The following is a 27,717-nucleotide window of genomic DNA, read 5'->3' on the forward strand; positions in this document are numbered from 1 at the left end:
GACAGGGTTCTATATAGCACCAAAAAGCGTTCTTCTATTGTTATGATGTCAAGCTTGTAATAATAGAAGAACCTTTTTTGGTGCTATATAGAATATTTTTCAACAAGGTTCCTTATAGAAACATATACAACACATTCTCCATCAGTCTGAAGAACCATTTCACCATGCAAAACATTCAATCATGTTCTTTGAGTGTTCATGATTTTATATAGAGCTATTGTATTTAGTAAAAAACCATTTTTTTTAAATTCATGCCTGAAAAAAAAAAATGGGACATCTACATGTTTTCAACCGGACCCCCTTGGAGAAGACCACCTGTTCTATGGCATCGTGAAAAGGCAAAATAACTTTTTGGCAAAAATGCAGGCTGTCTGGTGTTCCGTTATACTGGATTAGGAAGCATTGTCATTGGTGAGATAATGCAGGTGGATTTTGGTCTGTATAGTCTCTTTCTCGCTTGACATTTTAAGAATTCAAAGTATGACTCACCTGTTTGAATCATCATCCTTTTAGCTTGAATGTTTTTACCTTAGCATCTGTTAATGCAGCTTATAAAGAAAACCTTAAATGTTTCCTCCTTAAATTTACATTTGGCCCATTCCTCAAGAAACGTTCACACAATGTGCAGCTTTTCTATGGGTTGAAATAATATAAGCCCACAAAAATGGAGCTACAAGCTTTTCCTATGACAGCACCTATAGACTGGCTGATTTTTGATTTTTCATTTTGATGTCATTGTAGGCCTACGACACATTGGTGAGGACAGTGCTTTCAGCAGCTTGCAAAAAGAGCCCCCTCAGTCAGATCAGACACACTGACACATTTCATCAGTCCTGAGATCAGGTGACACACAAACACTCATTGCAGGGGAAAAAATAGCTCACATGTATCTCAGCTCAGACTCTCTCCGCACCAGCACATCCCGTATCCTCTCAATTTTGAACAGCTCCCCTTCAATGTCGTCCACAGTGATGGTCGAGTCGGCCATGGAAACAATGTCCTCCTCATCTGCGAGGGGGGGAAGGAAAGAATAAACAAGGTTACTGAGGCCAAGCCACTTGACAACATAACTATGTAAAGACCTGCAAAAAAAATTTGAATCATCTGCGTATCAGGACAGATTTCAAGGGGAATCTTTTGGACCATGTCATATGTCTTTATGTATTAACGCCACATGCACAGAGTCAAAAAGAAGGTCCAGCTCGATGTTTAGGTCTCAAAATCAAAATCAACAAGACAGAGTTCAAAGATGAACCTATGATACAAATGTTTTGTGCATAATTACACATTTTGACCGGCACCCAAAACTTACATAGTGCAGTTTTAAATAGGAATTTGAATGATTTCCCTGCAGAATTAAAACTTTCACATAAGTTCTGAGGAATTAAATGGTGAAGATGTAAATAAAGTCATTAAGAGTAATTTGATGTGAAGTCAAACTTACCAACTGAGAATTGTTCGCAGTGGTGTTAGTGAAGGGATAAAGATTATCCATACAGTGTTGGTGATAGGAACCAGATGCCTGAAGCATGTAATATCTTTAAAGACTACCTAACAGAAAGTTATTAGATAAAACTATTACAAATATTACAAAAAAGATGCTTTACATTGTTTTACAGTAATTCTGAGACTTGTGAAGAGGTATATGCAGGGTATTGTAAGACTATTTTACCCTTATCAACATTACACGTTATAGACATTATAATTACCCCGGTTCCTATCACTACCACTGTAACAAAATGTGAGTCTACAATGGACCATTTCACATCAAACCACTCTGACTGGCTTTGTTTACATCTCAGCAACTAAACTTTGCAGACTTTATCTATCTATCTATCTTAGATATTGATCCATCAGTTTCAGATTGGAAGCATGTGAAATTGCACAGTGCTAATATATTACAATCTTATACATTCATATGCAAAACATTGAATTCTAATGGTAGTTTATATAAAAGCCTACAAAACCAGTTGTTAGTTCAAGTTATTCACTTTTCCTGGATGAACACTGGTTATATTACGTTGAGTTTAAGGAGGAGAAAAAAAATGAACATCCAGTATTTTATTTAGGAATTCAGTTTAAGAAATTTCAGAAAATTTCAGCTTTTTTCAAATGGCTGCTTGAGTGTTCATGGTTCTACATAAAATCATTGCCTTTACTAAAGAACTACTGAAGAACCATTCTTAAGAGTCCAGGTCTTCCATATCATGAGTCAATGAACCTGACAGCGCGGTCACTGCTTCTCTGTGCTCTATGAGTCAGTCCATTGGTGTAGACCAGTGATATTCCAACAACAGCCTGGCCATCCTCCTTAATCCATCTCCACGGAAACAAGCAGGAAATTAGCATTGGTTCCGTTGCACACGTTCACTCCCGCGATAATTGAACACGGTGGGTGTATGATGCAAGCTTCACTGAATGAACGTCTATAGCAGCTTAGTCTGCTGTGAAGATCAAACAAGGTACATATTCTTATGTCATTAAAGGAATACTCCAGCTTTTATCAACCTAATCTCTATCAGCTGTATCTGTAGCATATCGTTGCTGTCCAAAAAAAAGTAGCTCTGGTTTTGTTGATTTTTATTTTTCTGCATCTTTTGATCACAGCAGCTGTCCTTTACATTGCGTGAAAACTTCATGATGAATGGACCAACAGAAACGCTACAAAAACACTTGTAATAAAACCTCTTTACATTAACTTACATTAAAAAGAAAGCATGTTTTTGCCCTCTCATGTAAATGTACTATTCTGGAGATGCATGTTTTACTTTGGATAGCAACGATATGATAGGTTGCTATGGATGATAAAGTGGACACATTTCACTTTACTTAGGCCTAGTTAAAGAATAAAAAATCTGTTGACTCGAAGCACACTTATAATAGAAGCCAAAGGGCGTGTGCTGTAGTTTTGCCCAATGACTTCTATTAGAGGTATGTTTGGAGTTTCGTTTTTTTTCTACTTTGCCTTGAAATCATTTTTCAACTACAGATGTGGTTAGTAGGTACTAATTTGAAAACACTGAAGTATTCAGTATTTCTATTCTGGAAACGTCATCGTGCCTTACTATGTTTAAACTAAGTACAGAGTGATTCAAAAAGATTCATCTGAATTCAAAGGATAATTTTTTTACAACTGTGAGGCACCTAGGAACCAATCACACACCAATTGAAAGAGGGGGTCATAGAGTTTCTGACTGTCAGCAGAAGATGGCTCCTTTCAGTCTGTGAGGAGATGTCGACCCCTAAGCAGAAAGCGCTTTGCGTTCTCCACTTCAATAAGAGTGAATCTGTCATAACTGTGCAACGTGATTTTCATCGGCAGTGAACCTCCAACAGCTCAGAGCGTTCGTCGTTGGTTCCACAAAACTGGATGATCTGCAAAACGCATTGAAAGAGCTGTGAATACAGTGACACCCGACATGCTCAATCGAGTATGAGATGAATTTGACTATGCCGTTGATGTTGTCCGAACAGCTGGAGGAGGTTCATATTGAGCCCTTGTAAAATTACATAATAAACCTTATGCTCACTTAAACTATTTACAATTTACTGCATTGTTCTGTAATGATTTACAAGTTAAATAAATCATTTTGAAATCGGATGTATCTTTTTAAATCACACTGTATTATAGGTTACTGATCATAAAGCTACATGACACCTGCATAAGCTTGTCATGACAACTGACATGAATATTTATATATGCTTATTCCAATAGGCATCATTTGCTACAAAGGATACATTTACCAATTTTGATCAAAGTTAACCAAAGTAGCCTTTATGACAGATGATGCCTGTTGGAATTGAGCATTTACAAACATTTATGTAGGGTTCTGTCAGTTTCATGACAAGCTTATGGACAGTACCCTACAGTAAAGTGTTAGCAAAAATGTTTTGTTACTATATGAATAAGCATGAACACTTTGATGTGAGTAAGGAAAAAGAAAAAAGTAAGCCAGAACTTCAACCAACTCGATATTGGCTTATGATTGGGAACTAGGGGTGGGAATCTCTAGGCACCTCACGATTTGATTTGATTTCGATTCTGGGTGCAATGATGTGATTATGAAACGATGCATCTCGATTCAATATTTCTTGTAAAACCCACCTGATCCAGCTCATGAAGGGTCCCATAATCAGCTGATAAGCTGGATTAGATGTGTTGAATCAAGGAATACTTAAAAGCATACAGTGCTGTGGGTCACCAGGAGTAGATTTAAGAAAGACTAAACTCAATAAATATCAATTTTTGATTTCTATAGCCTACATCAGGGGTGTCAGTCATATCCACAAAGGGCAGCAAGAGAACCTGGGGCCAAGATCATGCCAGCTTTCCTAAGAAAAAAACTTGCGAGGGATCTTAGGACAAACATAAGAATTAAAAAAAAAATAAGAAGTACTCAAATATTCTCTTAAGAACATCTTCCTAATTTTCTTAAGAAAGCCTTAAGACTTGTTTTTGTATGTAGGCTGTAGGTTATTTGTCACATAGACCACCAATATCACATTGCATTTTACAGATTAACAGAAATTATATTATCTTTCTGCTAGTTATTCATTTTTATCACATTAGTGTATTGGGAAAACAAACAAACAAAAATGGCTCTGTCTACAAAGTGCATGTAAGCAGATGTGAAGGATTTCTCAGGTACACACATATCCAACCATTTACCTCTAAGGATTTGAGGAACTGACAAATAGAAGCCAACAGGTGTGATCTTACCGCCTGGAGACTTTAACATCCTCCTACAGCTGCTGCATGACAAAGGCACGTTAACGTCCAATCTTTCTCTCTCTCTCTCGTTCTCTTGCTTCCTGCTTTTCTTGCTCTCTTTCTCATTAAAGCTATAAGCCATGAGTCACCTCACAGCACTACACTGTGATTGGCTTTTAATTGCCTGACCTTGTCAGAGAAGAGAAGATTCTATGCAAACCACAGCAATATCACCAAGGAAAAGAGAGAAAGGAAGAACGGGATGGAAACAAGGTTAATAACACAAAAAGATAGGCCACCCACTTGAGATCGCCACCGCTAGATTCATGGGTCATTGATTCGCGTCGGTTTGGAGACCAGGCAGCATATCTGCTTGTGCATTTATTTGCATGTGTTGTGCTATGCTGTCATTTCTCGCCTGTGGTTCCTAAATTGCTCTTGACAGGTTGATTTCTTTCTGTCACTCCGCTGTTCAGAGTGGACTCTCTGAGCATGCTCCGTGCTGCTCGCCACACACGCTGCCACTTCTGCCCACGTCCACACTTCTGTCCATCACAATATCATTTAGTCTGAGAGGAGGGGGAGAAAAATAGTCCATGACACTAATTTGCAAGTTCGCTTGAGGTTTTAGAGTCATTACCAATAAAACCTTAAAGGAATTCTCCAGAATTTTGAAATAATCTCTGTCTGCCCTGTTGTGCTGCATACAGTTGATTACCATGGATAATAATTTAAATGCATTTCCCTGTATATAGAGTATTGTGCAAAAGTCAGAGATCACCTTTAGTCTATTAATTTGGAAACACTTTATTTGAAAGCTACCTACATAGGTTCTGTATTCACACATACATAAGCACTGAATAACATGTCTATGAATAAGTATTTATGACCAGCTTATGCTAGTAACTGCAAGATGACATAAGATGTTCTATGAAGTAAACATCATTGTATTGACATAAGGGACCTTAAGCTAAAATGACAGATGGTTGTTCTATTTATAATAATATTATGAAGCATCATTTCCAAGTAATAGTTTATAGCAGCTAAACATAGTTCTACATGAGTTAAAGTACAAAACCCTTGTGTCAATATAATGTCATTTACTTGAGCTTATAATATCCTCCAATTGCTTTATAAATTCATTATTCAATGCTTATGTATGTGTTATGATGTCCTTATGTAGGTGGCCTTCAAATAAGGTGTCACCATTCATTCACAATAAAAATGTGAAAAACAAGATACTCATATACGTCTGAAGAGATCAGATATAAGACAATCCACTTGCATAAGGAAGGGGAAAGTGGAAAAAGAAATCCAAAACTAGAGAAAATAGGACTCCTAAGAATCATACCAGACCTGGTAGACCACCATAACTGTCACCATCACATAAACAGTACTCAAAGCTTTCATCTCTGAGAGCTAGGAGAACATCAAGCTCCACTCTTGAATCTGAATCCATCCACTGTGAGAAGACAACTCAACAATGTGGGTCTGAAAGCACAGCTGTCAGGAAGCTGCTGTTGTTCTCAGATTAATGGACTGTCCACCCAGAGTTCAGACCTCAACATCACTGGATGTGCTTGGGATTACTTGGGAGAAAAACGGAAAACATGCAACCAGCTTCTGAACTTTGGAGGTGTTTGCAAGAAGCATGGAAAAATATCTCTGCAGGTGTCTTTGAAGAACTGAAAGCAAGCCTCCAGAAAAGGATGGAATAGGCAAACTAAATGCTGAACATAAGAATGACGTATTTCCAGGCTTCTGTGTAATTTTCTGTTAAAAATGATTTTTCTGACACTGAAAAATGAATAACTTATTTTTGCGCAAAAACCTTTGCATGTTATTGTAGAACAGAGCAGAAAGACTATTGACTTGAAACAAATAATTGAAGTCAATGGGCAATTGATGGATTCTTCGTTAAAGTTTATGTATTCATGAAAATTGATCAAAGTGTTCTGCAAAAAGCTGTAATTCTGTAAAATCTGTTCTCTCAATATGGTACTAGTTTTCCTGAATGAGACCAGAAAGACAGAATGTAACCAGAATAGCATTTTTGCTGTGTTGATGCATTGTTGGTATTAAAAACATTTAGTGAATTCAGTGAATTTCAGCAACAAGCCAATGGCTTGTATTAGCTTTGAGTCAACAGTTTTCTAAATACAAGGAACTGCAATGAAATTACAGTGTATGGTAAATGACACTTTAAAACAGCTATGGCACAGAGAGACTAGATTGAAAAACCTAGAAAAGAAATAGCTGCATCAGAAACATCAGCAAGATTTAAAAAATGCATATACTCCATCTGTAATTTTGCTGTTGAAATAAAGTTTTTTACTCACACAGATTATTTCACCCCTTTTCACAGCAGCTATAAAATGCAATTTCCACCTGTTTTGAAAGTCCCTCAGTGTCTGCGCAATGCATTTTTTTCTTCAATAACATTGATGGAATATATTGCATAAGATTTGCAAAACCAAACTGGATTTTCATCTTTGTAGGTAAGCAAGCAATTCAACAAATAAAGTGGTGTTAGAAAGGTTGTGAACACTTTAGAGCTCTCTGAAATTCTACACAAATCTGACCTAAAATGCAATCAGATCTTTATTTAAGTCATAACAATATAAATCCCAATAAACAATGCAGAATCCAATAACACAAACAGCACAAAGAACTATATAGTTTTTCATTTACTGAACAAAGTGTTCAAATGTTAAATGTCCATGTTGGCAAAAGTGACCGAATTATCGGTTTGGGGATAATTAGGGTCAGGAGGTTCAGTTGATTGAATGACAATCAAGTGTGAGTGCAGGTGCCCCTTACCTATTGACAAATGGAAACTTTTCAACACAAGTCCTCTTAAGTAGAGGTTGTTCATCAAAAATCACTTCAAAAGCAAGGCGTACAAAATTCTGGGAGATCACAAAAACCTGGTAACCAGGGTAACATCTAAGAATCTGCAGGCCTCTCTTGCACTGGCTAATGTCAGTGTTCTTGAGTCCACCATCAGGCAAACACTGAATAAAAACAGTGTTTATGGAGGAACCCACTACTCCCCAGGATCAACATTTCTGTCTTTTTAAAATTTAAAAATCACTTTACTTTGAAACTATGTTTTTATGGGCTGATAAGGCAAATATAGAACTTTGAGACTTAAACAAAAAATATTATGTCTGTAAAAAAAACAACACCAACACTGCTTTCCAGCATAAAAACCTCATTCCAACTGTGAAATATGGTGGTGGCAGTATCACAGTTTGGGGTTGTATTGGTGCCATTGGACCAGGACAGTTTGCCAGGAAATATCAGGAAATCTACAGGAGAATGTCAGGGCATTCATTTATGAAGTGAAGCTGGACAGAAGGTGGGTCTTGCAGCAAGACAACAAATTTACACAAGAGCCAGTTTATCAGGGATGGTCGAAGCAGAAGACATTTTTGCATTATAAAATGATTTCGATATAAAATGAGTCCAGACCTTAATCCAACATAAATGTCATGTTAGGACCTATTACGTGGTGTTTATGCAAGAATCTGCCAACATTACAGAGTTTAAGCAGTTCCGTAAAGAGAAACTGGCCAAAATTCCTCAATGTCAATGGGCAGGACTGATTAACAGTTACAGGAAGTCATTGCTGCCCAAGAAGGCCACACCAGTTACTAAGGCAGGTTCACATACTTTTGCTGACAGGCAGTTTAATTCTGCATCACTTTGTTTAATAAATTAATAAAAAATATGTTTAACAATATAATTGAGTTCTCTGTACATGTTGTTTTTGTAGGGAACACAGAGTCACAACATTTCACACATAGTTATGGGGAAAAAATAATTTAATTTGATTGTGTTCATCAAAAATATCAAAGTTGATTTCCATTCCATCAGTGAAATGACCAGCAGGGGGCCTCTTATCCAGTGCCGAGCCAACCAAATGCAAAATCCGACTGTGAATACAGAATAGATGCGGAATCACCTGAACACTGAAAAGACTGAGCGTGTACTTCTCATAATAATAATAATAATAATAATAGTATTAAGTTTGATTTATACAGGCCTTTCTCAAACCCAAGGACAATTCACAATTACAAATAACAGCAAACAACACACACAGTTTCCCAGGCAGCTGGAGGAAAAACTCTCGTGACCTAGTCAAACTTTCATGTCACAATGCAAGTCCCCCAACTTGCAGCTCAGCCAAACTGTGCTATCACAATGGAAAGTCCATGGCTTGCAGCCCTGTCAAACTCCAGTATTACAATGCAAAGTCCCCAGTTCATGGCCCAGTCAAACTTCACCGTCACGACTCTCAACCCATTCAAACACTACTATAGCGATTCAAGCCCCTAGCTTGCAGCTCAGTCAAACATCTCTGTCATGATACAAAGTCCCTTGCTCACATCCCCAACACTCCACTGTCATGGTGCAAAGCCCCCAGTTTGTGGCCCAGTCAAACTCTACTGTCAGATGCAAAGTCCCAGGCTTGTGGCCTAGTCAAACTTTGCGAAAACGAGGAAAATTCCCGGGCTTTGGCGGCCCAGTCAAATTCTGCTGTTACTGTGCAAAGTCTCTGGCTAACAACCCAGGCAAAATCTGCCAACTCACAGCCTAGTCAAACTCTGATACTGTGGTGAAAAGTGTCCTGGCTTGCAGCCTAGTTAAACGCTAATGCTGTCAAAAACATCTTGGTCCATGGCCCATGGCCCAGTCAAACTGTGCCTCCATGACAGAAAAGGCTCTAGGTAAGATCAAAGTCAACGAAGGAAGAACTTCTGAGCCAGTTCAAAACAAAACACACCACAAACAAAACAGATCAAACAAGCAGCACCTGAATGAGCAAGTGTTCTTAAATTGGACACATGTGCATATGGCTCAACAAGCCCTCTGAGTCACTGCAGTAACTTCTTACACTGACAAACACACACACAAACACATACAGACAATCAACCCAGTCTGAGTCACAGTACCTGAGAGACTCTCACACAGCAGACTGTATATCACATCATTCACATCAAACACACACACAGAAGTTCTGCTCATTTTATAGTAAGCATAAACAAACTGGATCTTTCAACCTAAAAAGGCTAAGGGGGGGGAGTGCTAGAATTCTTTAAGGGAATGTTCACCCGCTTTAAAATACATCAAGCTTCCCATATTCACTAAAGCATTTCATTCATCCAGACTCTATTTTTCAGAACGCTAAACCCAAACCCCAAGGCTGTAGGCCAGTTTACCCAAGTGCTTCATTTGGAACCACTTCAGTGGAGTAGCATAATGCCTATGAATGAGTATGACAGGAATAAACTTGTGAGCTGAATTCCCCTAGAAAGGTTTTACCCTGCTCTGAAGCTTTGATATCAACCCTGAACTACAGCTGTGTTTAAATTACATCTGTTATAAAGATATTACTTAAATGATAAGATACAGTTGAAAATGAAAACAATGTGAGCAAACAGACAATAAACGTGAGCTATTTTCATTATACAGGTGATGTGATCAGCCATCTTGCAAGCAACCATAATGGCTGTCCAATGACTATACCCTCAGTAATGATTACATGATTACATGTGTACATGAGTACATGCTTACAAGATTACAGGACTATATGAGGAAATGAAGAGCATTTGGTTATGTTATTCACTAATGGATGAATTTTATGTGGTACATAAACACTGTTGGAATTTCAAAACGTACAGTGTGACATGCTATACTATTACGCAATACATAGAACTGTGTCATGCACAGTTTTAAATGATGGGAAATAAAAATGCCTAGGTTTGTCTTTTATTTACATTTTTCTGATAGAAATGTATTCATTTATTTCTTTATCGTTAATTAAACAATTCTAGCACATGAGCTAACAAATGCCATAACAAATATTGGCTAGTATTGTATATCTACAGTGCTGCTTGACATTTGGTGAACCCTTTGGCATTATGTGCATTTCTACATAGAGTGACCTAAAATATGATCAGATCAAGTCATAACACTAGATAAAGAGAACCCAATAAAACACATTTCAAACAACAAACTCAATTGTTTTTCAGGGTTTTGTCCTCAAAAATCCTTTTTATTTCTTAGATTGCCATAGGCATCCATTGGCAGGAGGCCAAGAGAGCAAAATTGGCTTTAATCTCTCAAGGTAGGTAGGATCAGTGGTGTAGACGGGCATATAGTCTAGTTTTTTTGCAACGTCATCACAGAAATGCGTGCGCAACTAGGGGGCAGGAAGCAACAGAAAGCAGTGCCGTTTATGCCAGAAAGCAATAGAGGTCTGCACTCCTGCGGATTCCCGCAGAACCTGCCACAATCTCTTGCGGCGCGCATCTAATTTTCAGTGTGGCACATGGTAGCGGGCAGGAAACCAGCCCACTGTAGGAAGAAGCGGGCCGAAACACACCTGAAGAGAAATCCTACAAATTACTGAATTGCATAAGTAAAGTAGAATGACCACTAAATTATTTTTTACAAAACAATATAAAATGACAGTAAAACAGTTAAAAAGAGTTCAACTCTTCTAAAGAGTTGCAAAGCAACCAACCACGTGAACAACAAGCAAATTCTCGTAGCTTACAGAGACAGCAGAGCCTTCAGTCCAACAGCCACAGCTGCCCAGCAAAACACCAGAATTAACCGTTCTGTGGTTTAATTCCTGCTTTTTGTTTACTGGGAATAAATTTTGGTGAAGTTACTTCACAGTGAGCTTGATGACCATGACTACTGTGTTATCTCAGCAGAAAATAATGTATTTGTGAATTGACTCACAAGACTCAGATATTGGATATCAGTTCGCCTTGACAGAACTACGCAGATGGGAGCAGGCCAAAGGATCCCGATTTTCTGCGGGAGAAGACCTCTACAAAGCAAGAATGACAAGGAGTTGTTGTGCAGCAAACTGCAGCAGCCGCAGAGAAGATGGTTGGAGAATGTTTCTCGCATCCCTTTGCCAAACACCACAGAAGATTATGGATCCAGGCCATCAAAAGGGTGGATTGGGGTCCTGATGGTCCCAAAGGCAGTGAAAGTCTGGGCAGTACCAACTTCATATCCAAATGTGGTGTTTTTTTTTTTTTTTTTTTGTTTTTGATAGGGTGGCTAAGGTCAGCTTCCTATTTGCCAGCCTCTTGTTTGAATTTTCCTGTTCCACCTTAAATAGTGACTGAGTGGGCAGTGGCCTGAGGAGCTAGAATGTAACTGTTGCACCATTTAAGGTCAGAAAATTTAAACAGGAAGCTGGTGATTTCAGTGCTGTGTGATTTAGGCCATCAAAATATCTTACCTACAGTTTTATGTAGAGCTCTACCTGTAAATATGCTACAGTAGGACATTTCAACAAGGTCACACAACTTGTCAGGACATTATTTTAACATTAACTAGGTATGTAATGAGTAAGTTAGCACTGTGTGTGATTCATATCAATGATAGCTAAACTAAATAATATTGGTTTCGTTCAGTAGGTCATAGGCAACTAACTGGCCATCTAAAATATCTGTTTACTTAGCTTTGTGACACTAAATGTACCACCATGCTCCTGATATTGTCAAATAATGAGAGTGTAGACAGGCTCAACAAACTACTAAACCAGGCAAGTTGGGGAAAACTCATAGGACATGTCAGCAAGCATAAGGTTTTGTGATTTGGATAGCTCCTATTAGCTACATAATGTTATCTTAATATACAAATGAAACACGGACAAACAGATCCAACGCTGAAATGGCATTTTATTATTGAGTCAACAAGAATTTACAAAGAGTGCAAAATCTATGTTGACTACAACAATTGACTAATGTTACAATCCTGTGACTGGCTAAGTGAGCAAAGGTTTTGCCTTGTGTGCACCCAGTAATGTTTGGAAACCCGTCTATACTTATACCATGCTCTTTCCATATACTGCGTTTTGGGGTATACCCACCTAAGGCACAGAGCACAATGAGATTGGTCAATTTCATGATTAATAAACAATTTTGATTGGTTTACTTTTATCCATTTCTACAGATACCACCACAGAATACCACTGTATTCGAGTCTCCTGCCGTCAGTCATTGGCATGCAGATAAGATTAGAGGTAAAATTAGACACATTGTGATTGAAAACTACTGTAAATGTGGATGGACCCCAAAATATTGTGAAAAGCCATCCCAGAAGAGTGGATGCTGTTATAGGTTTTGGAATGGGATGTCCAATGAACTCATATAGGTATGATTGTCAGGTATCCACATACTTTGGGACATACTTGTGTGTGTGTATACATGTGTGCAATCATTCATTTTTAATTTAAAAATAAATTAGCTAAGATGTCTTTTTTTTTGGTTGAAAAAGTAAGTACACCCCTGGCTTCAGTAACTGCTATTAGCCCTTTTGACAGAAATAACTTTATGTAGGTGCTTCCTATAACTGTCTACCAGTTTCTGGCATCTACTAGGAGAAATTTTTGCCAACTCTTTCATGCAGAATTATTTCAACTGTGCAATGTTTGAGCGGTTTCTTGCATGTACAGCCCATTTCAAATCCCCACACAGCATTTCAATAGGATTCAGATCTGGGCTTTGACTAGGCCATTCCACAGCCCTGCATTTCTTCCTTTTGAGACATTCTTTTGTAGATTTATTTGTATGCTTGGGATTTTTATCCTGCTGGAAGGTCCAGTTGTTCAGCTTCAACTTTTTTACAGATCTTCTCACATTCTCCTCATGTACTCTCTGGTACGAAAGAGAATCCACAGTCGGTTCTTTGATTGTAAGTGGGCCAGGCCCTGAGGCAGCAAAGCACTTACAAACCATACCATATCCACAGTCAGGCTTTACAATTGGTATGAGGTTCTTCTAAACAATGCAGTCTTTGGTTTCTATTACTGTGGCCAAACAACTCTACTTTTAACACACTGTCTATAGCATGTTGTTCCAGGAGTGGGGTTATTAAATATTTCTTACAGTCTGCTCTTGGGTTAAATCTCCTAGGGTGACCTGGCCTGGACATGTTGGCAGTAGTTTTAAATCTTCTCTACTTGCAAATTATCTTCTGGATTTGTAATGTTTTGGAAACACTTATCAAACCCCTTCCCAGACTTGTAAGCATCTATAACCTTCTTTCTGAAGGCCTCAGAGATCTCTTTTGATCTAATTATGATGATACTGCACACTCCATAACAAAGAACAAACCAGACCAGATGTCAGGGCCTTAAATAAGTTCCCCAAAGATTTTCTCTAACAGTGTTCTCATCATCATCTAATAACAATTTGACACATTTGAAGAAGTGAGACATTAAATTATATCACCTTATCTATCAATATTGTTTTAAAAAAGACAGAATGTTGTAAGGCAAAATATGTTGAAAATGTCTAAACCTACAACCGTAACTGCAAAAAAGTTGGGACGCTGTGTAAATGTAAAATGTCCTTCTTTCTGTGTAAAAAAATTAAATAAATGTAAATAAAATCAGAATGCAATGATTAGCAAATCTCATAGACCCATAGTTTATTCACTTTATTCATAGAACATAGAACACATATCAGATGTTGAAAGTGAGACATTTTACCATTTCATTAAAAATATTAACTCATTTAGAACTTGATGGCAGCAACACATCTCAAAAAAGTTGGGACAGGGCCACGTCTACCATTGTGTAGCATCCCCTCTTCTTTTAACAACAATCTGTAAACGTCTACGAAGTGAGGAGATCAACTGCTGGAGTTTTGGGAGAGGAATGTTGTCCCATTCTTGTCTGATGTAGGATTCTAGCTGCTCAACAGTCCGGGGTCTTCTTTACCAGATTTTTTGTTCGATGATGTGCCAAATGTTTTCTACTGGTGAAAGGTCTGGACTGTAGGCAGACACCTGGACTCTTCTTCTGTGAAGCCATGCTGTTGTGACAGATGCGGTATGTGGTTTAGCATTGTCTTGCTGAAATATGCGAGGCCTTCCCTGAAAGAGACGCTGTCTGGATGGGAGCATATGTTGATCTAAAACCTTTATATACTGTTCAGCATTGATAGTGCCTTTCCAGATGTGTAAGCTGCCCACACCATAGGCACTAATGCATCCCCATATCATCAGAGATGCAGGCTTTTGAACTGTTCACTGATAACAAGCTGAATGATCCCTCTCCTCTTGAGTCTGTAGGACATGGCGTCTATGGTTTCTAAAAAGAATTTCAAATTTTGATTCATCTGACCACAGAACAGTTTTCCATTTTGCCTCAGTCCATTGTAAATTAGTTTTGGCCCAGAGAAGACGGCGGTGTTTCTGGATCAAGTTGACATATTTCTTCTTCTTTGCATGATACAGTTCCTAAGCCCATGCAGTGATTTCCAGTACAGAATCATGCCTGTTTTTAATGCAGTGCCGCCTGAGGGCCCAAAGATCACGTGCATCCAATAGCCTGTCCCTTGCATACAGGGATTTAACCAGATTCTCTGAATCTTTTAATGATGTTATGTACTGTAGATGGTGGGATCCAAAGTCTTTGCAATTTTATGTTGAGGAACATTTTTCTGAAATTCATAATTTTTAGACATGGATTGGTGAACCTCTGCCCACTCTGTCTCTCTAAAATGTTCCTTTTATACCCAGTCATGTCAGTTAGTTGCAAATTTCTCCTCCAGCTGTTTTTTATTAGTACCACTTATTTTTCCAGCCTTTTGTTTTTTTTTTTGAGATGCGTTGCTGCCATCAAATTCTAAATAAGTTAATATTTTTCATGAAATGAAAATGTGTTCTATGTTCTACTGTGACTAAAATATGGGTCTATGAGATTTGAAAATCATTGCCATCTGTTTTTATTTACATTCTACACAGCGCCCCAACTTTTTTGGAATTGGGGTTGTATATATAGATAGAGATATATATTTTAATTGCTGTTGTGTGGGTTTGCATTGCTGAGACAGAGATCAAAGAGCTCAAATAAACAACTTCTCTGTTTTTCCCTCTCTCTTCTATCCATTTCTGGATGGACATAATGTAAAAACTGTGTAAAAAGTGGTGCTGTTTTCACAGAGCTGACGTTAGCAAACCTTACTTAAGGTTAGTTAACATGTTGTGCTACTAGTACGCCAGTCTAGAACATCACGCGAATATTGATAAGAATCTACATTCACAGAAATTTTAAATCACAATTTGTCTACTTTTACATCTAATCATATCAGCAGGAGACTCGAACACAGTATTATCCTGTGGTGGTATCCATAGAAATGGATAAAAATGAACCAATCAAAATAGTTCATTCATCATGGAATTGACCAATCATGACACTCACGCGTGATGTTTTTCTTCTCCCTGATATGTAGTAAGTGGGCATTAGAGGTCAGTATATGGAAACAGCACAGTTAAAAAAGTCAGTGTACGGCGTATACATGCATATACGCCTGAGTGCCCTACTGAGCCTACCCACCCTAAGATAGTGAGACCAATAATGCTCTCTTGGACTTCTGGCCACAGATGGCTGTGGCATTGCTGGGGATTGAACTCCAGACGATAGCCTGTTTCATTGTAAAGGGTAAAATGAGGTCGGTAAATAGTCATTTAAATGTGAATGATGGTACATAAAAACACACAAACATTATAAGTTGAACTCAATGAAACATAAAATACAAGAAAATTGTATCAGCCCTTTGGGAATTTCATGCAGTTTCTTTCCTGAGAAAACAGCTATTCTGAAGAGTGATTACTTCTACAAGTAACAGGCTAATTAGCCTAGCCAATTTTAATAGCTCGGCTCCCAGGAGGCTTTTCTTTTTGTCACAACGTAGGGCTTGTAATCATTTTCGTTAATATTTTTGACCCCTAGCCTATGTATTTCTCTCTATTTCAGTCTCCTTTGCCCTCAGACTCCTCATGCAATTCACAGTTAATGTGTGCACACCATGCGGAGGGCACAAGCTTCCAGCTTGCATGCAACGGCTCGTTAGCCAGCAAACAACAAGATGCGAGGAGCTGCATCAGAAGGGCATAAAGAGTATATGTGTGGTGAAAATGTGTATCATGCCTTTCATGTCTACTTCATGCTGTTGAGTTCATCCATGCGTGACTCACTTAGGACCAACTAATCAAAAGAAGCACATCAGTTTGTTCGAGTGAGGGGGCGTCACTCTGCAGCAAACTGGTGTGTCAGGGGTTGGGTAGGCTAACAACATTGTCTAGAAAACAGAATTTCTCTCTCAGGGCAGACTAAATTACAATAGGCGAACAATAGATTCAGAGTAATTAATGTGAATAATATACAGAACTATGCAAAAGTCAGAGACCACCCTTCATTTATTTTATTTCCAGTCAAACTGACCATTAAGTGCAAGTTAATTGTTATATTTAGGAGATATAGACCAGAAATAAGATAATCCACTTGCATAAGAAAAGAGAAAGTCAAAATAAAATGAGATGGATTTCAAAATTGATTAAAATAAGGAGAGAAATTAGACCCCTAACATCCATGCAAGACCTAGCAGACCACCAAAACTGTCGCTAAATTAAATAAGTGATGGTGATGCTCCTTTTCAGTTTTCAGTTGTATTTTTAATAATATATTTAATTGAAAATTAGTATTAAAACTCTCCTTGTATATATGATCACTGTCCATTTTATCAGCTCCACTTACCGTACAGGTGCAGTCCGTCTGTTTTTCTGCATGTTTTGATAGGCCCCTTTTCACTCTGTTCTTCAGTGGTCAGGATCCCCATAGGACCACCACAGAGCAGGTACTATTTGAGTGGTGGATCATTCTCAGCACTGCAGTGACACTCATGTGGTGGTGGTGTGTTAATGTGTGTTGTGCTGGTATGAGTGGATCAGACACAGCAGTGCTGATGGACTTTTTAAACACTGTGTCCACTCACTGTCCACTCTATTAGACATACCTAGCTTCTTAGTCCACCTTGTAGATGCAGTCAGAAACAGTAGCTCATCTATTGCCGCACAATTTGTGTTAGTCATCCTCTAGTCCTTCATCAGTGGTCACAGAATGCTGCCCACAGGACACTGATGGCTGGATATTTTTGGTTGGTGGACTATTCTCAGTCCTGCAGTGACACTGAGGTGTTTAAAAACTCCAGTAGCACTACTGTGGCTGATCCACTCAGACCAGCACAACACACACTAACACACCACCACCACGTCAGTGTTACTGCAGTGCTGAAAATGATCCACCACCCAAATAGTACCTGCTCAGTAGTGGTCCTTTGGGGGTCCTGACCATTGAAGAACAGAGTGAAAGGGGACTAACAAAGTATGCAGAGAAACAGATGGACTACAGTCTGTAATCGTAGAACTACAAAGTGCACCTATATGGTTAGTGGAGCTGATGAAATGGACAATGATTGTACATAAGAAAGGTGTACTTGATAAAGTGACCAGTCAGTGTATAATGCTCATAAAATACTAGTATTCTGGACAGGTCAGCCAAATAATTACTTATTGTGGTTACAAGCAATAATATTCAATATTCATGCCTTGAATTGAATCACACACACACACAAACACACACATCATCTAATATCCTTCTGGGTCGTGGGGGGGTGCTAGAGCCTATCCCAGCCTATCTTTCATATATATTTATATATATATATATATATATATATATATATATGAAAGATATTGTGATAGTACATTTTTATCAGTGATGTCCAGCACTAGCCGCTGACATTATCAAATTCACTCACGTAAACCAGAGACGGGAGGCCCAATGTCCAGCCTGGACTAAAGATCATGGGTGGCTTAGCACTAATCCTCTAGTAATTAGCCCACATCTGGCTGTCTTAAATGAACTGAACCACACACCCTCTGTGTAAACACTTTATCCACACTGTCATCCTCACTGACAGCCACTCAGATGGAGAACAAACTATTTACAACTCCGTTCAACCTGATATCATCTGTCTGTATGGGTAATGTCCAAATAGCACGGACCAGTGGCCAGTCTAATAGGCTACAGTGTGCCGCTTTGATTTGGACTTCATTAAAATTTTCTATAGGGCTGCTTTATGAAGCAAATGTATAAGCCTTTTCATGGTGGTTTGCTTCTGGCTGCTTTGCTATGCACATTCACTGTTAACATTTACATTCATTCATTAAGCAGACGCTCGTTTCCAGAGCGACTTCCAGTTTGGAGCAATGTTTTTGGAAAAGGGTGACCTTTACTTACAGTGCTTTGCCACTTTAATTGGACTCAAGAATCTACATAGAGACAGAAATGACTAAAGAGTTTGAGATGACCATCCTGAAGTATTAATGAAAGGGCTGCAAATATGATTGACGTTCATTGTTTAAAAACAGCCACAGCCATTATAATAAACAGCAATCAATTTGACTTGCATTACCTTTTACACAGGATATGAGCATGCTTGCCTACTGGGTGCAATTAACCCATTAATGTCAAACTAAATTTGGCATGATAAAAAAAAAAAAAACACTTTTTTTGTATTTTTGTACTTTTGTATTGTTATGATTTGGATGAACATTTAATAATACCCAGTTTCATTTTTGATTACACATAATTATGATTTTATTCACAAGCAAACTTTGAGTTTCTATTCTTTTATGTTTATAAAAACTTACTTTTTAGTCCATCCATTTGAAAAATGTGCTCCAGGAAGCTTAGAGCACATATGGACCCAAAGACTTTACTCAAATATTTTGATTGATTCACAATGGAAACTGCAGATTTGCCAAGAAGTGGTCCCACATGACCAAAAGACTGAATTTGATCTGATAAATTAAGTGATAAGTTGCTTTTTATTAACAATATCCATTTGAAAAATGTGCTCAGGAAAGCTCAGAGAACATGTGGACCAAAAGATATGGACAGTTAAGTCAGTAGAACAGTCTTCACTGTGATGCTGTGTCTGTCCCTGTGCGTCTGTCTACGAGCTCAAAGCTATTAATGGATATTACCGTCAACTTGAGCTGCACTGTTACTTCACCTGCTTACCTGTTCTGGCTGCGTCCTTAGCTGGCTCCGCTCTCTCCACAGACCCGTACTGTTTCACACATTTTCGCTCCTTCTCCATTCTGATCAGCGCTGTTCCTCAGATCGCCAACTGACCAGAGCGTGACCGCTTGGTTATCTCTTTCACTGTAAGCAAACCGTTGCTCTAGGAATCGCGTTCATGCATTACTCTGACTGTCCACAGGAAGATCGGAGCATCTGTATCTGCACACTCGCTGTGCTTAAGGGAATATGAGAGAGAGAGAGAGAGAGAGAGAGAGAGAGAGAGAGAGAGAGAGAGAGAGAGAGAGAGAGAGAGCAGGCGTAAACTGCAACTGATGAATGGGCTCTAATCGTCTGAAAGCGCCACCTGGTGAGTAACATGGAGAATGCATCCAACAGTGGCAGCGCTGACTGCGCCTCGTAAGAGTCAGTTGATAACAGCATCACTGAACCACTTGATGTGTAACTTGGCTGTCACAAAAACAGAAAACCCAGCGAGCATATATCAGTCCGTTGGCTTGATAAGGTCGACACCCCACTGACTGTTTGCCACTGCTGGTCCACCCTCGGACCACCCAGATTAAACAAGCTCTACCTAGTTTTTAATCTCCCCAAACAGATTTAAATGCACAGACTTTTATTTTAGAAAAAACTAAGACAAATATTACAAACAACTCAGAGAGAAAAAATAATGACTAGGCCTAATGTAAAATGATTTTACAGATGTTGCTGACACTGAGCTATATTAAAATTATTTACTAAAATAATTTACAAAGTATAACTAAAAAACGGGGGAAGGAAAAATCAGTAAATTGGACAGTGAGTGTAAAATGAGCAGTGATAAGTGGAATTTTGTCTAACACACTGCTTAAACACTGGTAGGCCACCCAGAAAACGCTGAGCAAAATGCCAGTGGACCACCAGCTTTGCTATCAGTTGGCCAGCAGTGGCCCATTATCCTCTTGCTATAAGGCAAATGTATCAGAGTTACATTTATTTTTTTTTAAATGTTTGATATTCAGTTGAATCAGTTGTGTCTGGAAGCCCTAAAGCACAGATTCACATGAATGTTTTTTTTTTATATAAATTGTGTTACGTTTAAAAAACTTGAGATCTCGAGAAAACCTTGTTTTTTTGGCATCATAACAGCATACATATCATGAGATCTTAAGAAAACAAATGAGAATAACGCATTCTCATAGCAAAAAGGGAGTAAAAAATGCAAATATGGCCATTAAGTTATTTTCATAGTTTTCTCAAAATCTCATTAATTTTTATGTCATTATCACTACATTACGGAGATTGCTTTACTGAGATAACATCTGTTGTGATGATGATATAAACTACAAAAGTGCATTTCCTGAAGAAAATAATTGCACAGCTTAAGCATTTCCCAGGTGGTTGCTAGGGTGTTGCCGAATGGGTACCATTATATGCAAAGGTATTGATAAGTGCTTTTGGTTGGGGTTCTATATAAGTGTTCTTCATATTACCAAAAAGAGTTCTTCTACAGTCACGAGCTCGACATGATCACAATAGCAGAACCCTTTTTGGTGCTACATAGAACCACTTTCAATTGGGTTCTTTATAGAACCATATACAACACATTCTTCTTCAGTCTGAAGCACGATTACATTATGCAAAGAACCCTTTAGGTATGCAAATGGTTCTGTGAGTGCTCATGGTTCCATAATAGCTTTTTAAGAGTGTTCCCTGGTCAAGTCTTGTTTTGATTTTCTGTTCATAAGTGAAAGTTAGTTAACACATCCACATCAAAGAGCCAATATGTAATTTTATAAAAAAAATAGTGCAATATTTTTATTTATTTGCTACATTCAATATATAAGAAATATACTTAAATCTAAAATATAAAATGCTGCATAATTTTTGCACAGGACACAACTTTTCATGGTTTTTCCCCAATATGTTAAATTAAGCAAATAAACAGTAACTGCATTTAAATGTGCGGAGGATGTGTACTTCTTTTTCACTAAGCAAATCAACATGATAAAAAGTCGCACAAATTGCAATTGTGAAGTGTACAAAAAACACTTTTACAAGAAACACGCAGGAACAATGTGCTACATGAAACAGCACATAATCACGTTTTCACATTTGTCTGACCTGATCGAGAAGAAGTATTTCGTTTTACCAGAGGGTGGCAGTAAACTGATGCCACACATCTCCTCCATAACTAGTCCAGGATGATAATACTTCAGTTCCATTCACAGAAGCCATAGAATCCAACAAGACAGCAGTTTCATAACTTGATCTGTGGACCTGTGATTCAGGGTTGTCATAACAGAGCTTATTCGCTACCCCTCCCTCTGCATGCCTGGATCAGAGGCAGGCAAAAGCAAAAACAAAGCCTTTGAATAAATCTGTTGAAACTGCTTTTAGATAACTGGTAAATTATGTCTTAATGGAAAACAGAAATTCTTCCTCTTAAAGATTAATTCCACCAAAATGTCTGCATAATTCAATCTGCGAGATGTAAACAAAGCAATTCAAAGTGGTTTAATATGAAATGGTTCACTGTAGAGTTTTCTTTACAGTAGTGGTGATAGGAACCAGTGGTCACAATGTCTACAACACAAATACAGCCATATTCTGACTTGCTTAGTTTCTCTAACAATTCAGAACAAATAACTCTACACATCTTAATTTACGTTTGCAAAAATTTCGTAACATTGATGTAATGTCTACTTCATCTAATGACTTTATGCAAATTTAAATTTGTTAACATGAAATAAGTTAACACATCCTCTTCATATTTAACATATTTAAAAATGACAATTTCCACCAAATTCTTACTGCACAATTTCTATTTATTTGCTGAATTTAACATATCAAAAAATATATAAATAAAATAAATTTGCTATTAACTTTTGCACATACATACATACATACATCATCTAAACCGCTTATCCTTCTGGGTCGCGGTGGGGTGCTGGAGCCTATCCCAGCTAACTTTTGCACATTTTATGTTTTATTTTTTTCCAATATGTAAAATTTTGCAAATAAACAGTAATTGTGCATCAAAATGTGTAAAGTGTGTTCTCTGTGGAGGATGTGTTAACTTATCTTCACTTAGAAAATCAACAAGACATGTCATTTGACCTAAATGTATAAATGTATTTAGAAAGGATAAAAGAAATTTTCCTCACTGGTGCAACCAATTCATCTACACACACTGTAAAACCTCATTTAAAAAACTATTACCACTCTGACACTGTGTATATAACAAAACTAATGAGTTTCTGGCTGTGGTTGTTACTGAAAGTTTAATATTCACCTCACTGTCCCAAACCTGTCTGTCTATAAAGCTTCTTTTTGGCATGTTCATAGTCAAAGACTGACACCAACGTTGACTTAGAAGATAACATCTGTATTTCAGTGATTTGTCTGAACATAAGCTAACAGTGTTCTTGGTGATTGGGATCCATTTACTTGAAATACTGTAATAAGAAATAAGAACATCAACAACAGTGTGAGTGAACAGGACAGACAACTTGGTACCTGAGTAAACTTACTGTGTGTGAGTGGGTAAATATGGTTCATGGGTGGTTGGAAACATCTAGGGCCCAGTACTCCTCAGATTAAACATTGTCGCAGTGTTTGTACCTGCTGATAGGCCCCTATCACTCAAGTATACTGGCACTGCCAGCCTTTGCCAGTGACCTTTGAGTTCTTACATCACGCCATGATATAGTATTGACTCAACATTTCCTGTTTGCAGACCCCACAACCGTGTGCCATCATTATTATGGACAGGTAAATATTGAATAACACGTATAACATCAGATAAGAGGGATAAATCTGGAAACAGGGGGAAAAAATCTATTCAAACAGACCCTGCACTGTTTGCTGATAAGACAAACATCAGTAGAGCTGGACACACTAAGATATGTGAAGTGAAGGATACATTGGGTGTCATTCACCAACCGATCTTAGAAAGGAATTTCTTCTTAAAACCCACTTATGCAGTTTCTATGAAGATTCTGAAATTCACCAATGTTTTCTTATTTGGGATTTGTCCTTAGGTAAGAACAGAGTCTACACACACTCAAGAGCACAAAGGTGTGAACAATTCTGTGGTTTAAGAACACGTCATGAATCTGATGCAAACTTTTTCTTAGGACCTTTCTCAATAACACATTTAAGAAAAAACTTGGGAAGATATTGGTGAATGATCTTATATCCATATATATTCATGATCTTTATATCATAACAGATATTTAACCGAAAAATACACAGCTAAATGTAAATATAATGAAATATTCAGTCTTTTGTGTGTCCACTCTTTGTCTTTATTACAACTTACATTCTTTTTAGGAGACTTGCTTTCAGTTTTTCAAAGAAATCTACAGGGATGTTTCTTCACATATCCAAAGTTCAGTCTTAGAAGTTGGTTCCATTTTCTGTTTCTCACGATCCAAGTAATCCCAAACACATTCAATGATTCATTCAATGCTGGGTCTGAACTCTGGGTGGTCAGTCCATTATCCTGAGAACATCAGCAGCTTCTTTGATTTGCACTTTGTTTTCTTTTTTGTCTATTTCCTTTTTTCAGTAACAGCTTCTTGACAGTCAGAGTCCTTTTAGACTCATTGAGTTGTCTTCTCATGGTGGATGGATAGACAGAAACACCAGTTTTTGGTGATCTACCGGGTCTCATTTTCTCCATGTCTTTTGGAAACTTCTGTTTTTCCACTTATTTTCACTTAAGTGGATTATTTTACATCTAATTTCTGCTGATACATCTTATGAAAAATTAATGGCCACTTTGACCGGAAATTACATAAATGAAGGGGGGACTCTGACTTATGCACAGTACCATATGCTAATGTAAAGACATTTTATTCCAAGCATTTTGGACCACATCTATCGGTCCATTTGTCATGAAACGTTCATGTTATGTAAATGTCAGCTGGTTCCTAAAACAAAAACTACAAAGTTTCGATTTGACAGTGACGATATGCTTCATAAAACAACGAGTCAACAAGTCTTTGGAAATAGCAACTGAAAGACATTTAATCTTGTTTTTTTTTTTTTAGACAAATAATGGTCACACAATGAACACATATAGTCACAGTTTACAGTTTTGCAACATGTAAAAGGCTTTCCAAATCTACTCCATAAGTCTGATTCCTCATAGCTTGCTTAGTCTGGTAAACACTGGGTCATTTACATGTCTTTGCTGAGCTGTTTAAAGTGTCCACCAGGCATGTTTCATTACCCTTAATCTCAAATCTGCTTCATTTAACTTTATGAGTCAGAACAGCCAAACTTATTTTCAGGTCATCCAGCTCAAGTAAATGAGACGGCTGTAAGAAATAACAAAAATGGTAGGTAACACTCACAGTTAAAGTAGGTAAACTTACTGCAGTACAGGTTTCGCAAACACTGCATAAAACAGGTTAGGTTTGACAAACCTGATAAGATAACGTGAAGTGTTGCCCACACTGCACTTGCATTCAGGGAAGTAGTTTGAAATGGTAACTGAAGCCATGTGATAATCCAGAGCAAACATAGGAACGCATATACTCACACCCCAATATAAACAAATGGCTTCGTTGCCTGGAAAAACATCTTAACAATACAAATGCTTTGAGGCCTTAACTTGATTATGTCCATCTCACTTAAGCCCAATTACCTCAAAGCATTAGTGCAAATTTATTATTATGTAACTGAGTTAAGTACACAATGAACAACATACATACAATTCGTCTCATAAACCAGTGCTTTATGACCACAGTGCTCTTCTGAATTGCAGAATGCAAAGTGAGGAGGCATTTTATTAAATGCTGGGCATTTTAAGGTCACATCAACACTGCACTGGTTCTTTATATGGTTACTATGAGCCTCTAATTTCTCTAACAGGAGCCTTGTTTGGTCCAATATTCTGTGGTGGGGATATGATACACTGAAGGAGTCTTCAGTTTTCCAATGTGTGACATGTCTTTTCCAATGAAATATGTTTCCAAACAATGAGATTATGATAAGCATTTACTTATGATAATTGCAAAACAAAGCATGTTTTCCAATAACATGTAGTCAAAGACAAATACATTGGCATCCCGACAGCTGAGCAAAACTGCAGCTCATGCAGCATCCAGCTGCAGCAGCTTTCATTTGTAATGTTCTTGAAGCCATAAGCCATTTGGAAGCCATTGGAGTGTCTTACTTTGAGTCCTCCACATTACATAGGCCTAGACGTAGGTGGTCATTGGTGTCTAGCATAAAATTCTTTGTGGAAGAATGTTTACCAGCTATAATGCTTATTTCTCAGAACTCCTCCAATTGTTGTTCCCCTTGTCTTCCTCCATGGCTTTCTCCAGCCAGTCATTGTCCTGGTCAGATTCTGACTCACTCACCTCACTGGCGTCAGCCGCCAGAAGTCGTGAGTAGTTTATCCTGCGTTGACGAGGGATCCTCCACTGCAACACAGCTAAAGTAATGCTCCACAATGCAAGCATAACCGCTGTACCCTGGAAGAGCACCCCTAATCCAAACTTCTGCACCACAAACCCTCCCAACAGGCTGCCAAGCCCAGCCCCAAGATCCAGAGACAGGGCCTCAAAGACTCGGAACACTGCCCTCTCTGTCCCTGGAGACGCAGTATCTGCACACTGAGCCTCTATCGACCACCAGAGGGCGCTAGTGCTAAGTCCAGCCAGCAGTTGAGCAGGAAGTGCAGCCCAGGGTGCCCATAAGAAAGAGTAGTAAAGGCATTGCAGAGACAGACCCAAAATGCCAAGAAGCAGTAGCCGCCCATGGGATTTCAGGAAACGGGCCACGCTTCCATTCAAAGGGGCAAAGACAGCCTGGCATAGAGGTGCCAGAGCCAAAGTAATGCCCATCTGAAGCTCTGACGCACTGTGGTCCTGCATCAGCCACAGCAAAAAGTCAGATATAGCTGAGCTTGCCATGCCAGTAACAAGGGCAGTGATGGCACAGAGCATTGCCCGTGGATCGCCTCGCACCAGCAGCAGGGCCTTCAAGCCACTACCAGGTAGACGTTCACGTTTGTGGCGGTAAAGTGGTAACAAAGCAGCAACAGGCACCATTATGACCATGAACATAGCATAGGCGTAAAAGTGCAGCACAGTTCCAATGAGACAGTATAGGATGCTTACTAGAATGCCAGTGCTTCCCATACCACCTGCAGTCCCTAGATGTCTCCAAGGTTTAACGGTACCATGGCGGTCCGTGGCATCCACAAAATCAAGGTACTCATGCAGTCCGTCATCAGCTGTCCACTCCAATGGGGCAGCCATGACCTCCCATATGCCTACTACAATCATCACCAAGAAGAACATCTGATGTTGAGCATCCATGACTTTCAAGCTTCCAAGGAACTCAGATCTGGCCGTCTCCATATCTGTCTCCTCCTGCTTTTCTTCACGCCTTCTTAAAGACCTACTCTTCCTCTTTGGTGGGTGGCCCTGAGTAGTTTTGGTTTCCAGAGCTTCTTGGCTGCTAATTTCATCTGAACCTGCTTCAACTGTCTGTGTTTCAGAGGCACTTTTGGTGACGGAATTTGCACTGTGGTTGACTGCCATTGCACGGTGTCCTTCTGTAAACCTCATCTTAGGTTCTGCTGAATAGGCAACACGTGTAGAGAATGTTTGTGGAGTTGTCCGGGGTTCCCGAGTGGTGGAGTCAAACTCATATACTGTATGGTTAGCATTCAGCTGACTTACATTACAGCTTCCACTCTCCATGCTCACTCCTGTGGGTGGGAAGAGCAGAAGTATCATAGCAGCCATTGCCGAACAGATGACAGACCCTATTATGACCACGCGTCTTTTGTTATGGCGTCTGGCCAAGGCACTGGAGACAGGCCTCCAAACCAGAGCCACCAGGTGCTTGGCGGTCATGATGATGCCTGTCATGGAAGCGGTGAGGCCGAGGTGCCGGAGGTAGAGGGTGAGGAAGGGCAGAAGGCATCCTGAAGCCCAACAATGCAGGAAGTGGAAGACACCTGCAAGGCCCACAGCTCCTCTGACATCCCACTGCTTGCTCCTCTTCATGGCTGCTCCACCATTACATAAAGGTATTATCTGAAAAAAATCAAAAATGAAAAAGTTCTCTGAAG

At 38.8% G+C, this 27,717-nt stretch overlaps 2 protein-coding genes across 2 annotated transcripts in view; both read right to left on the reverse strand.

Moving 5' to 3' along the window:
* Positions 1-23,432, reverse strand: part of zgc:171844 (uncharacterized protein LOC100151763 homolog) — a 43,515-nt gene extending 20,083 nt beyond the window's left edge. Inside the window, exons 1-3 of the mRNA XM_036589886.1 lie at positions 23,150-23,432; positions 19,617-19,849; positions 885-1,008 (exon numbers count right to left, since the gene is read on the reverse strand). Of these exons, the coding sequence (XP_036445779.1) occupies positions 885-1,008; positions 19,617-19,695 (203 nt within the window). The 5' untranslated portion in view covers positions 19,696-19,849; positions 23,150-23,432. The remainder of the gene's footprint in view (positions 1-884; positions 1,009-19,616; positions 19,850-23,149) is intronic.
* A 1,197-nt stretch (positions 23,433-24,629) lies between these two features.
* Positions 24,630-27,681, reverse strand: mfsd6l (major facilitator superfamily domain containing 6-like). Its single transcript, XM_036589767.1, has one exon. The coding sequence runs from the start codon at positions 27,650-27,652 to the stop codon at positions 25,898-25,900; it is 1,755 nt and encodes a 584-aa protein (XP_036445660.1). The 5' UTR covers positions 27,653-27,681; the 3' UTR covers positions 24,630-25,897.
* Between the last annotated feature and the right edge of the window lie 36 nt (positions 27,682-27,717).

Source organism: Colossoma macropomum, unplaced genomic scaffold (assembly GCF_904425465.1).
Source record: "Colossoma macropomum unplaced genomic scaffold, Colossoma_macropomum, whole genome shotgun sequence".
NCBI lineage: Eukaryota > Metazoa > Chordata > Actinopteri > Characiformes > Serrasalmidae > Colossoma > Colossoma macropomum.

Coding starts and splice junctions, on each gene's coding strand:
- mfsd6l (XM_036589767.1), bottom strand. CDS start 27,652: ATGAAGAGGAGCAAGCAGTGGGATGTCAGAGGAGCTGTGGGCCTTGCA.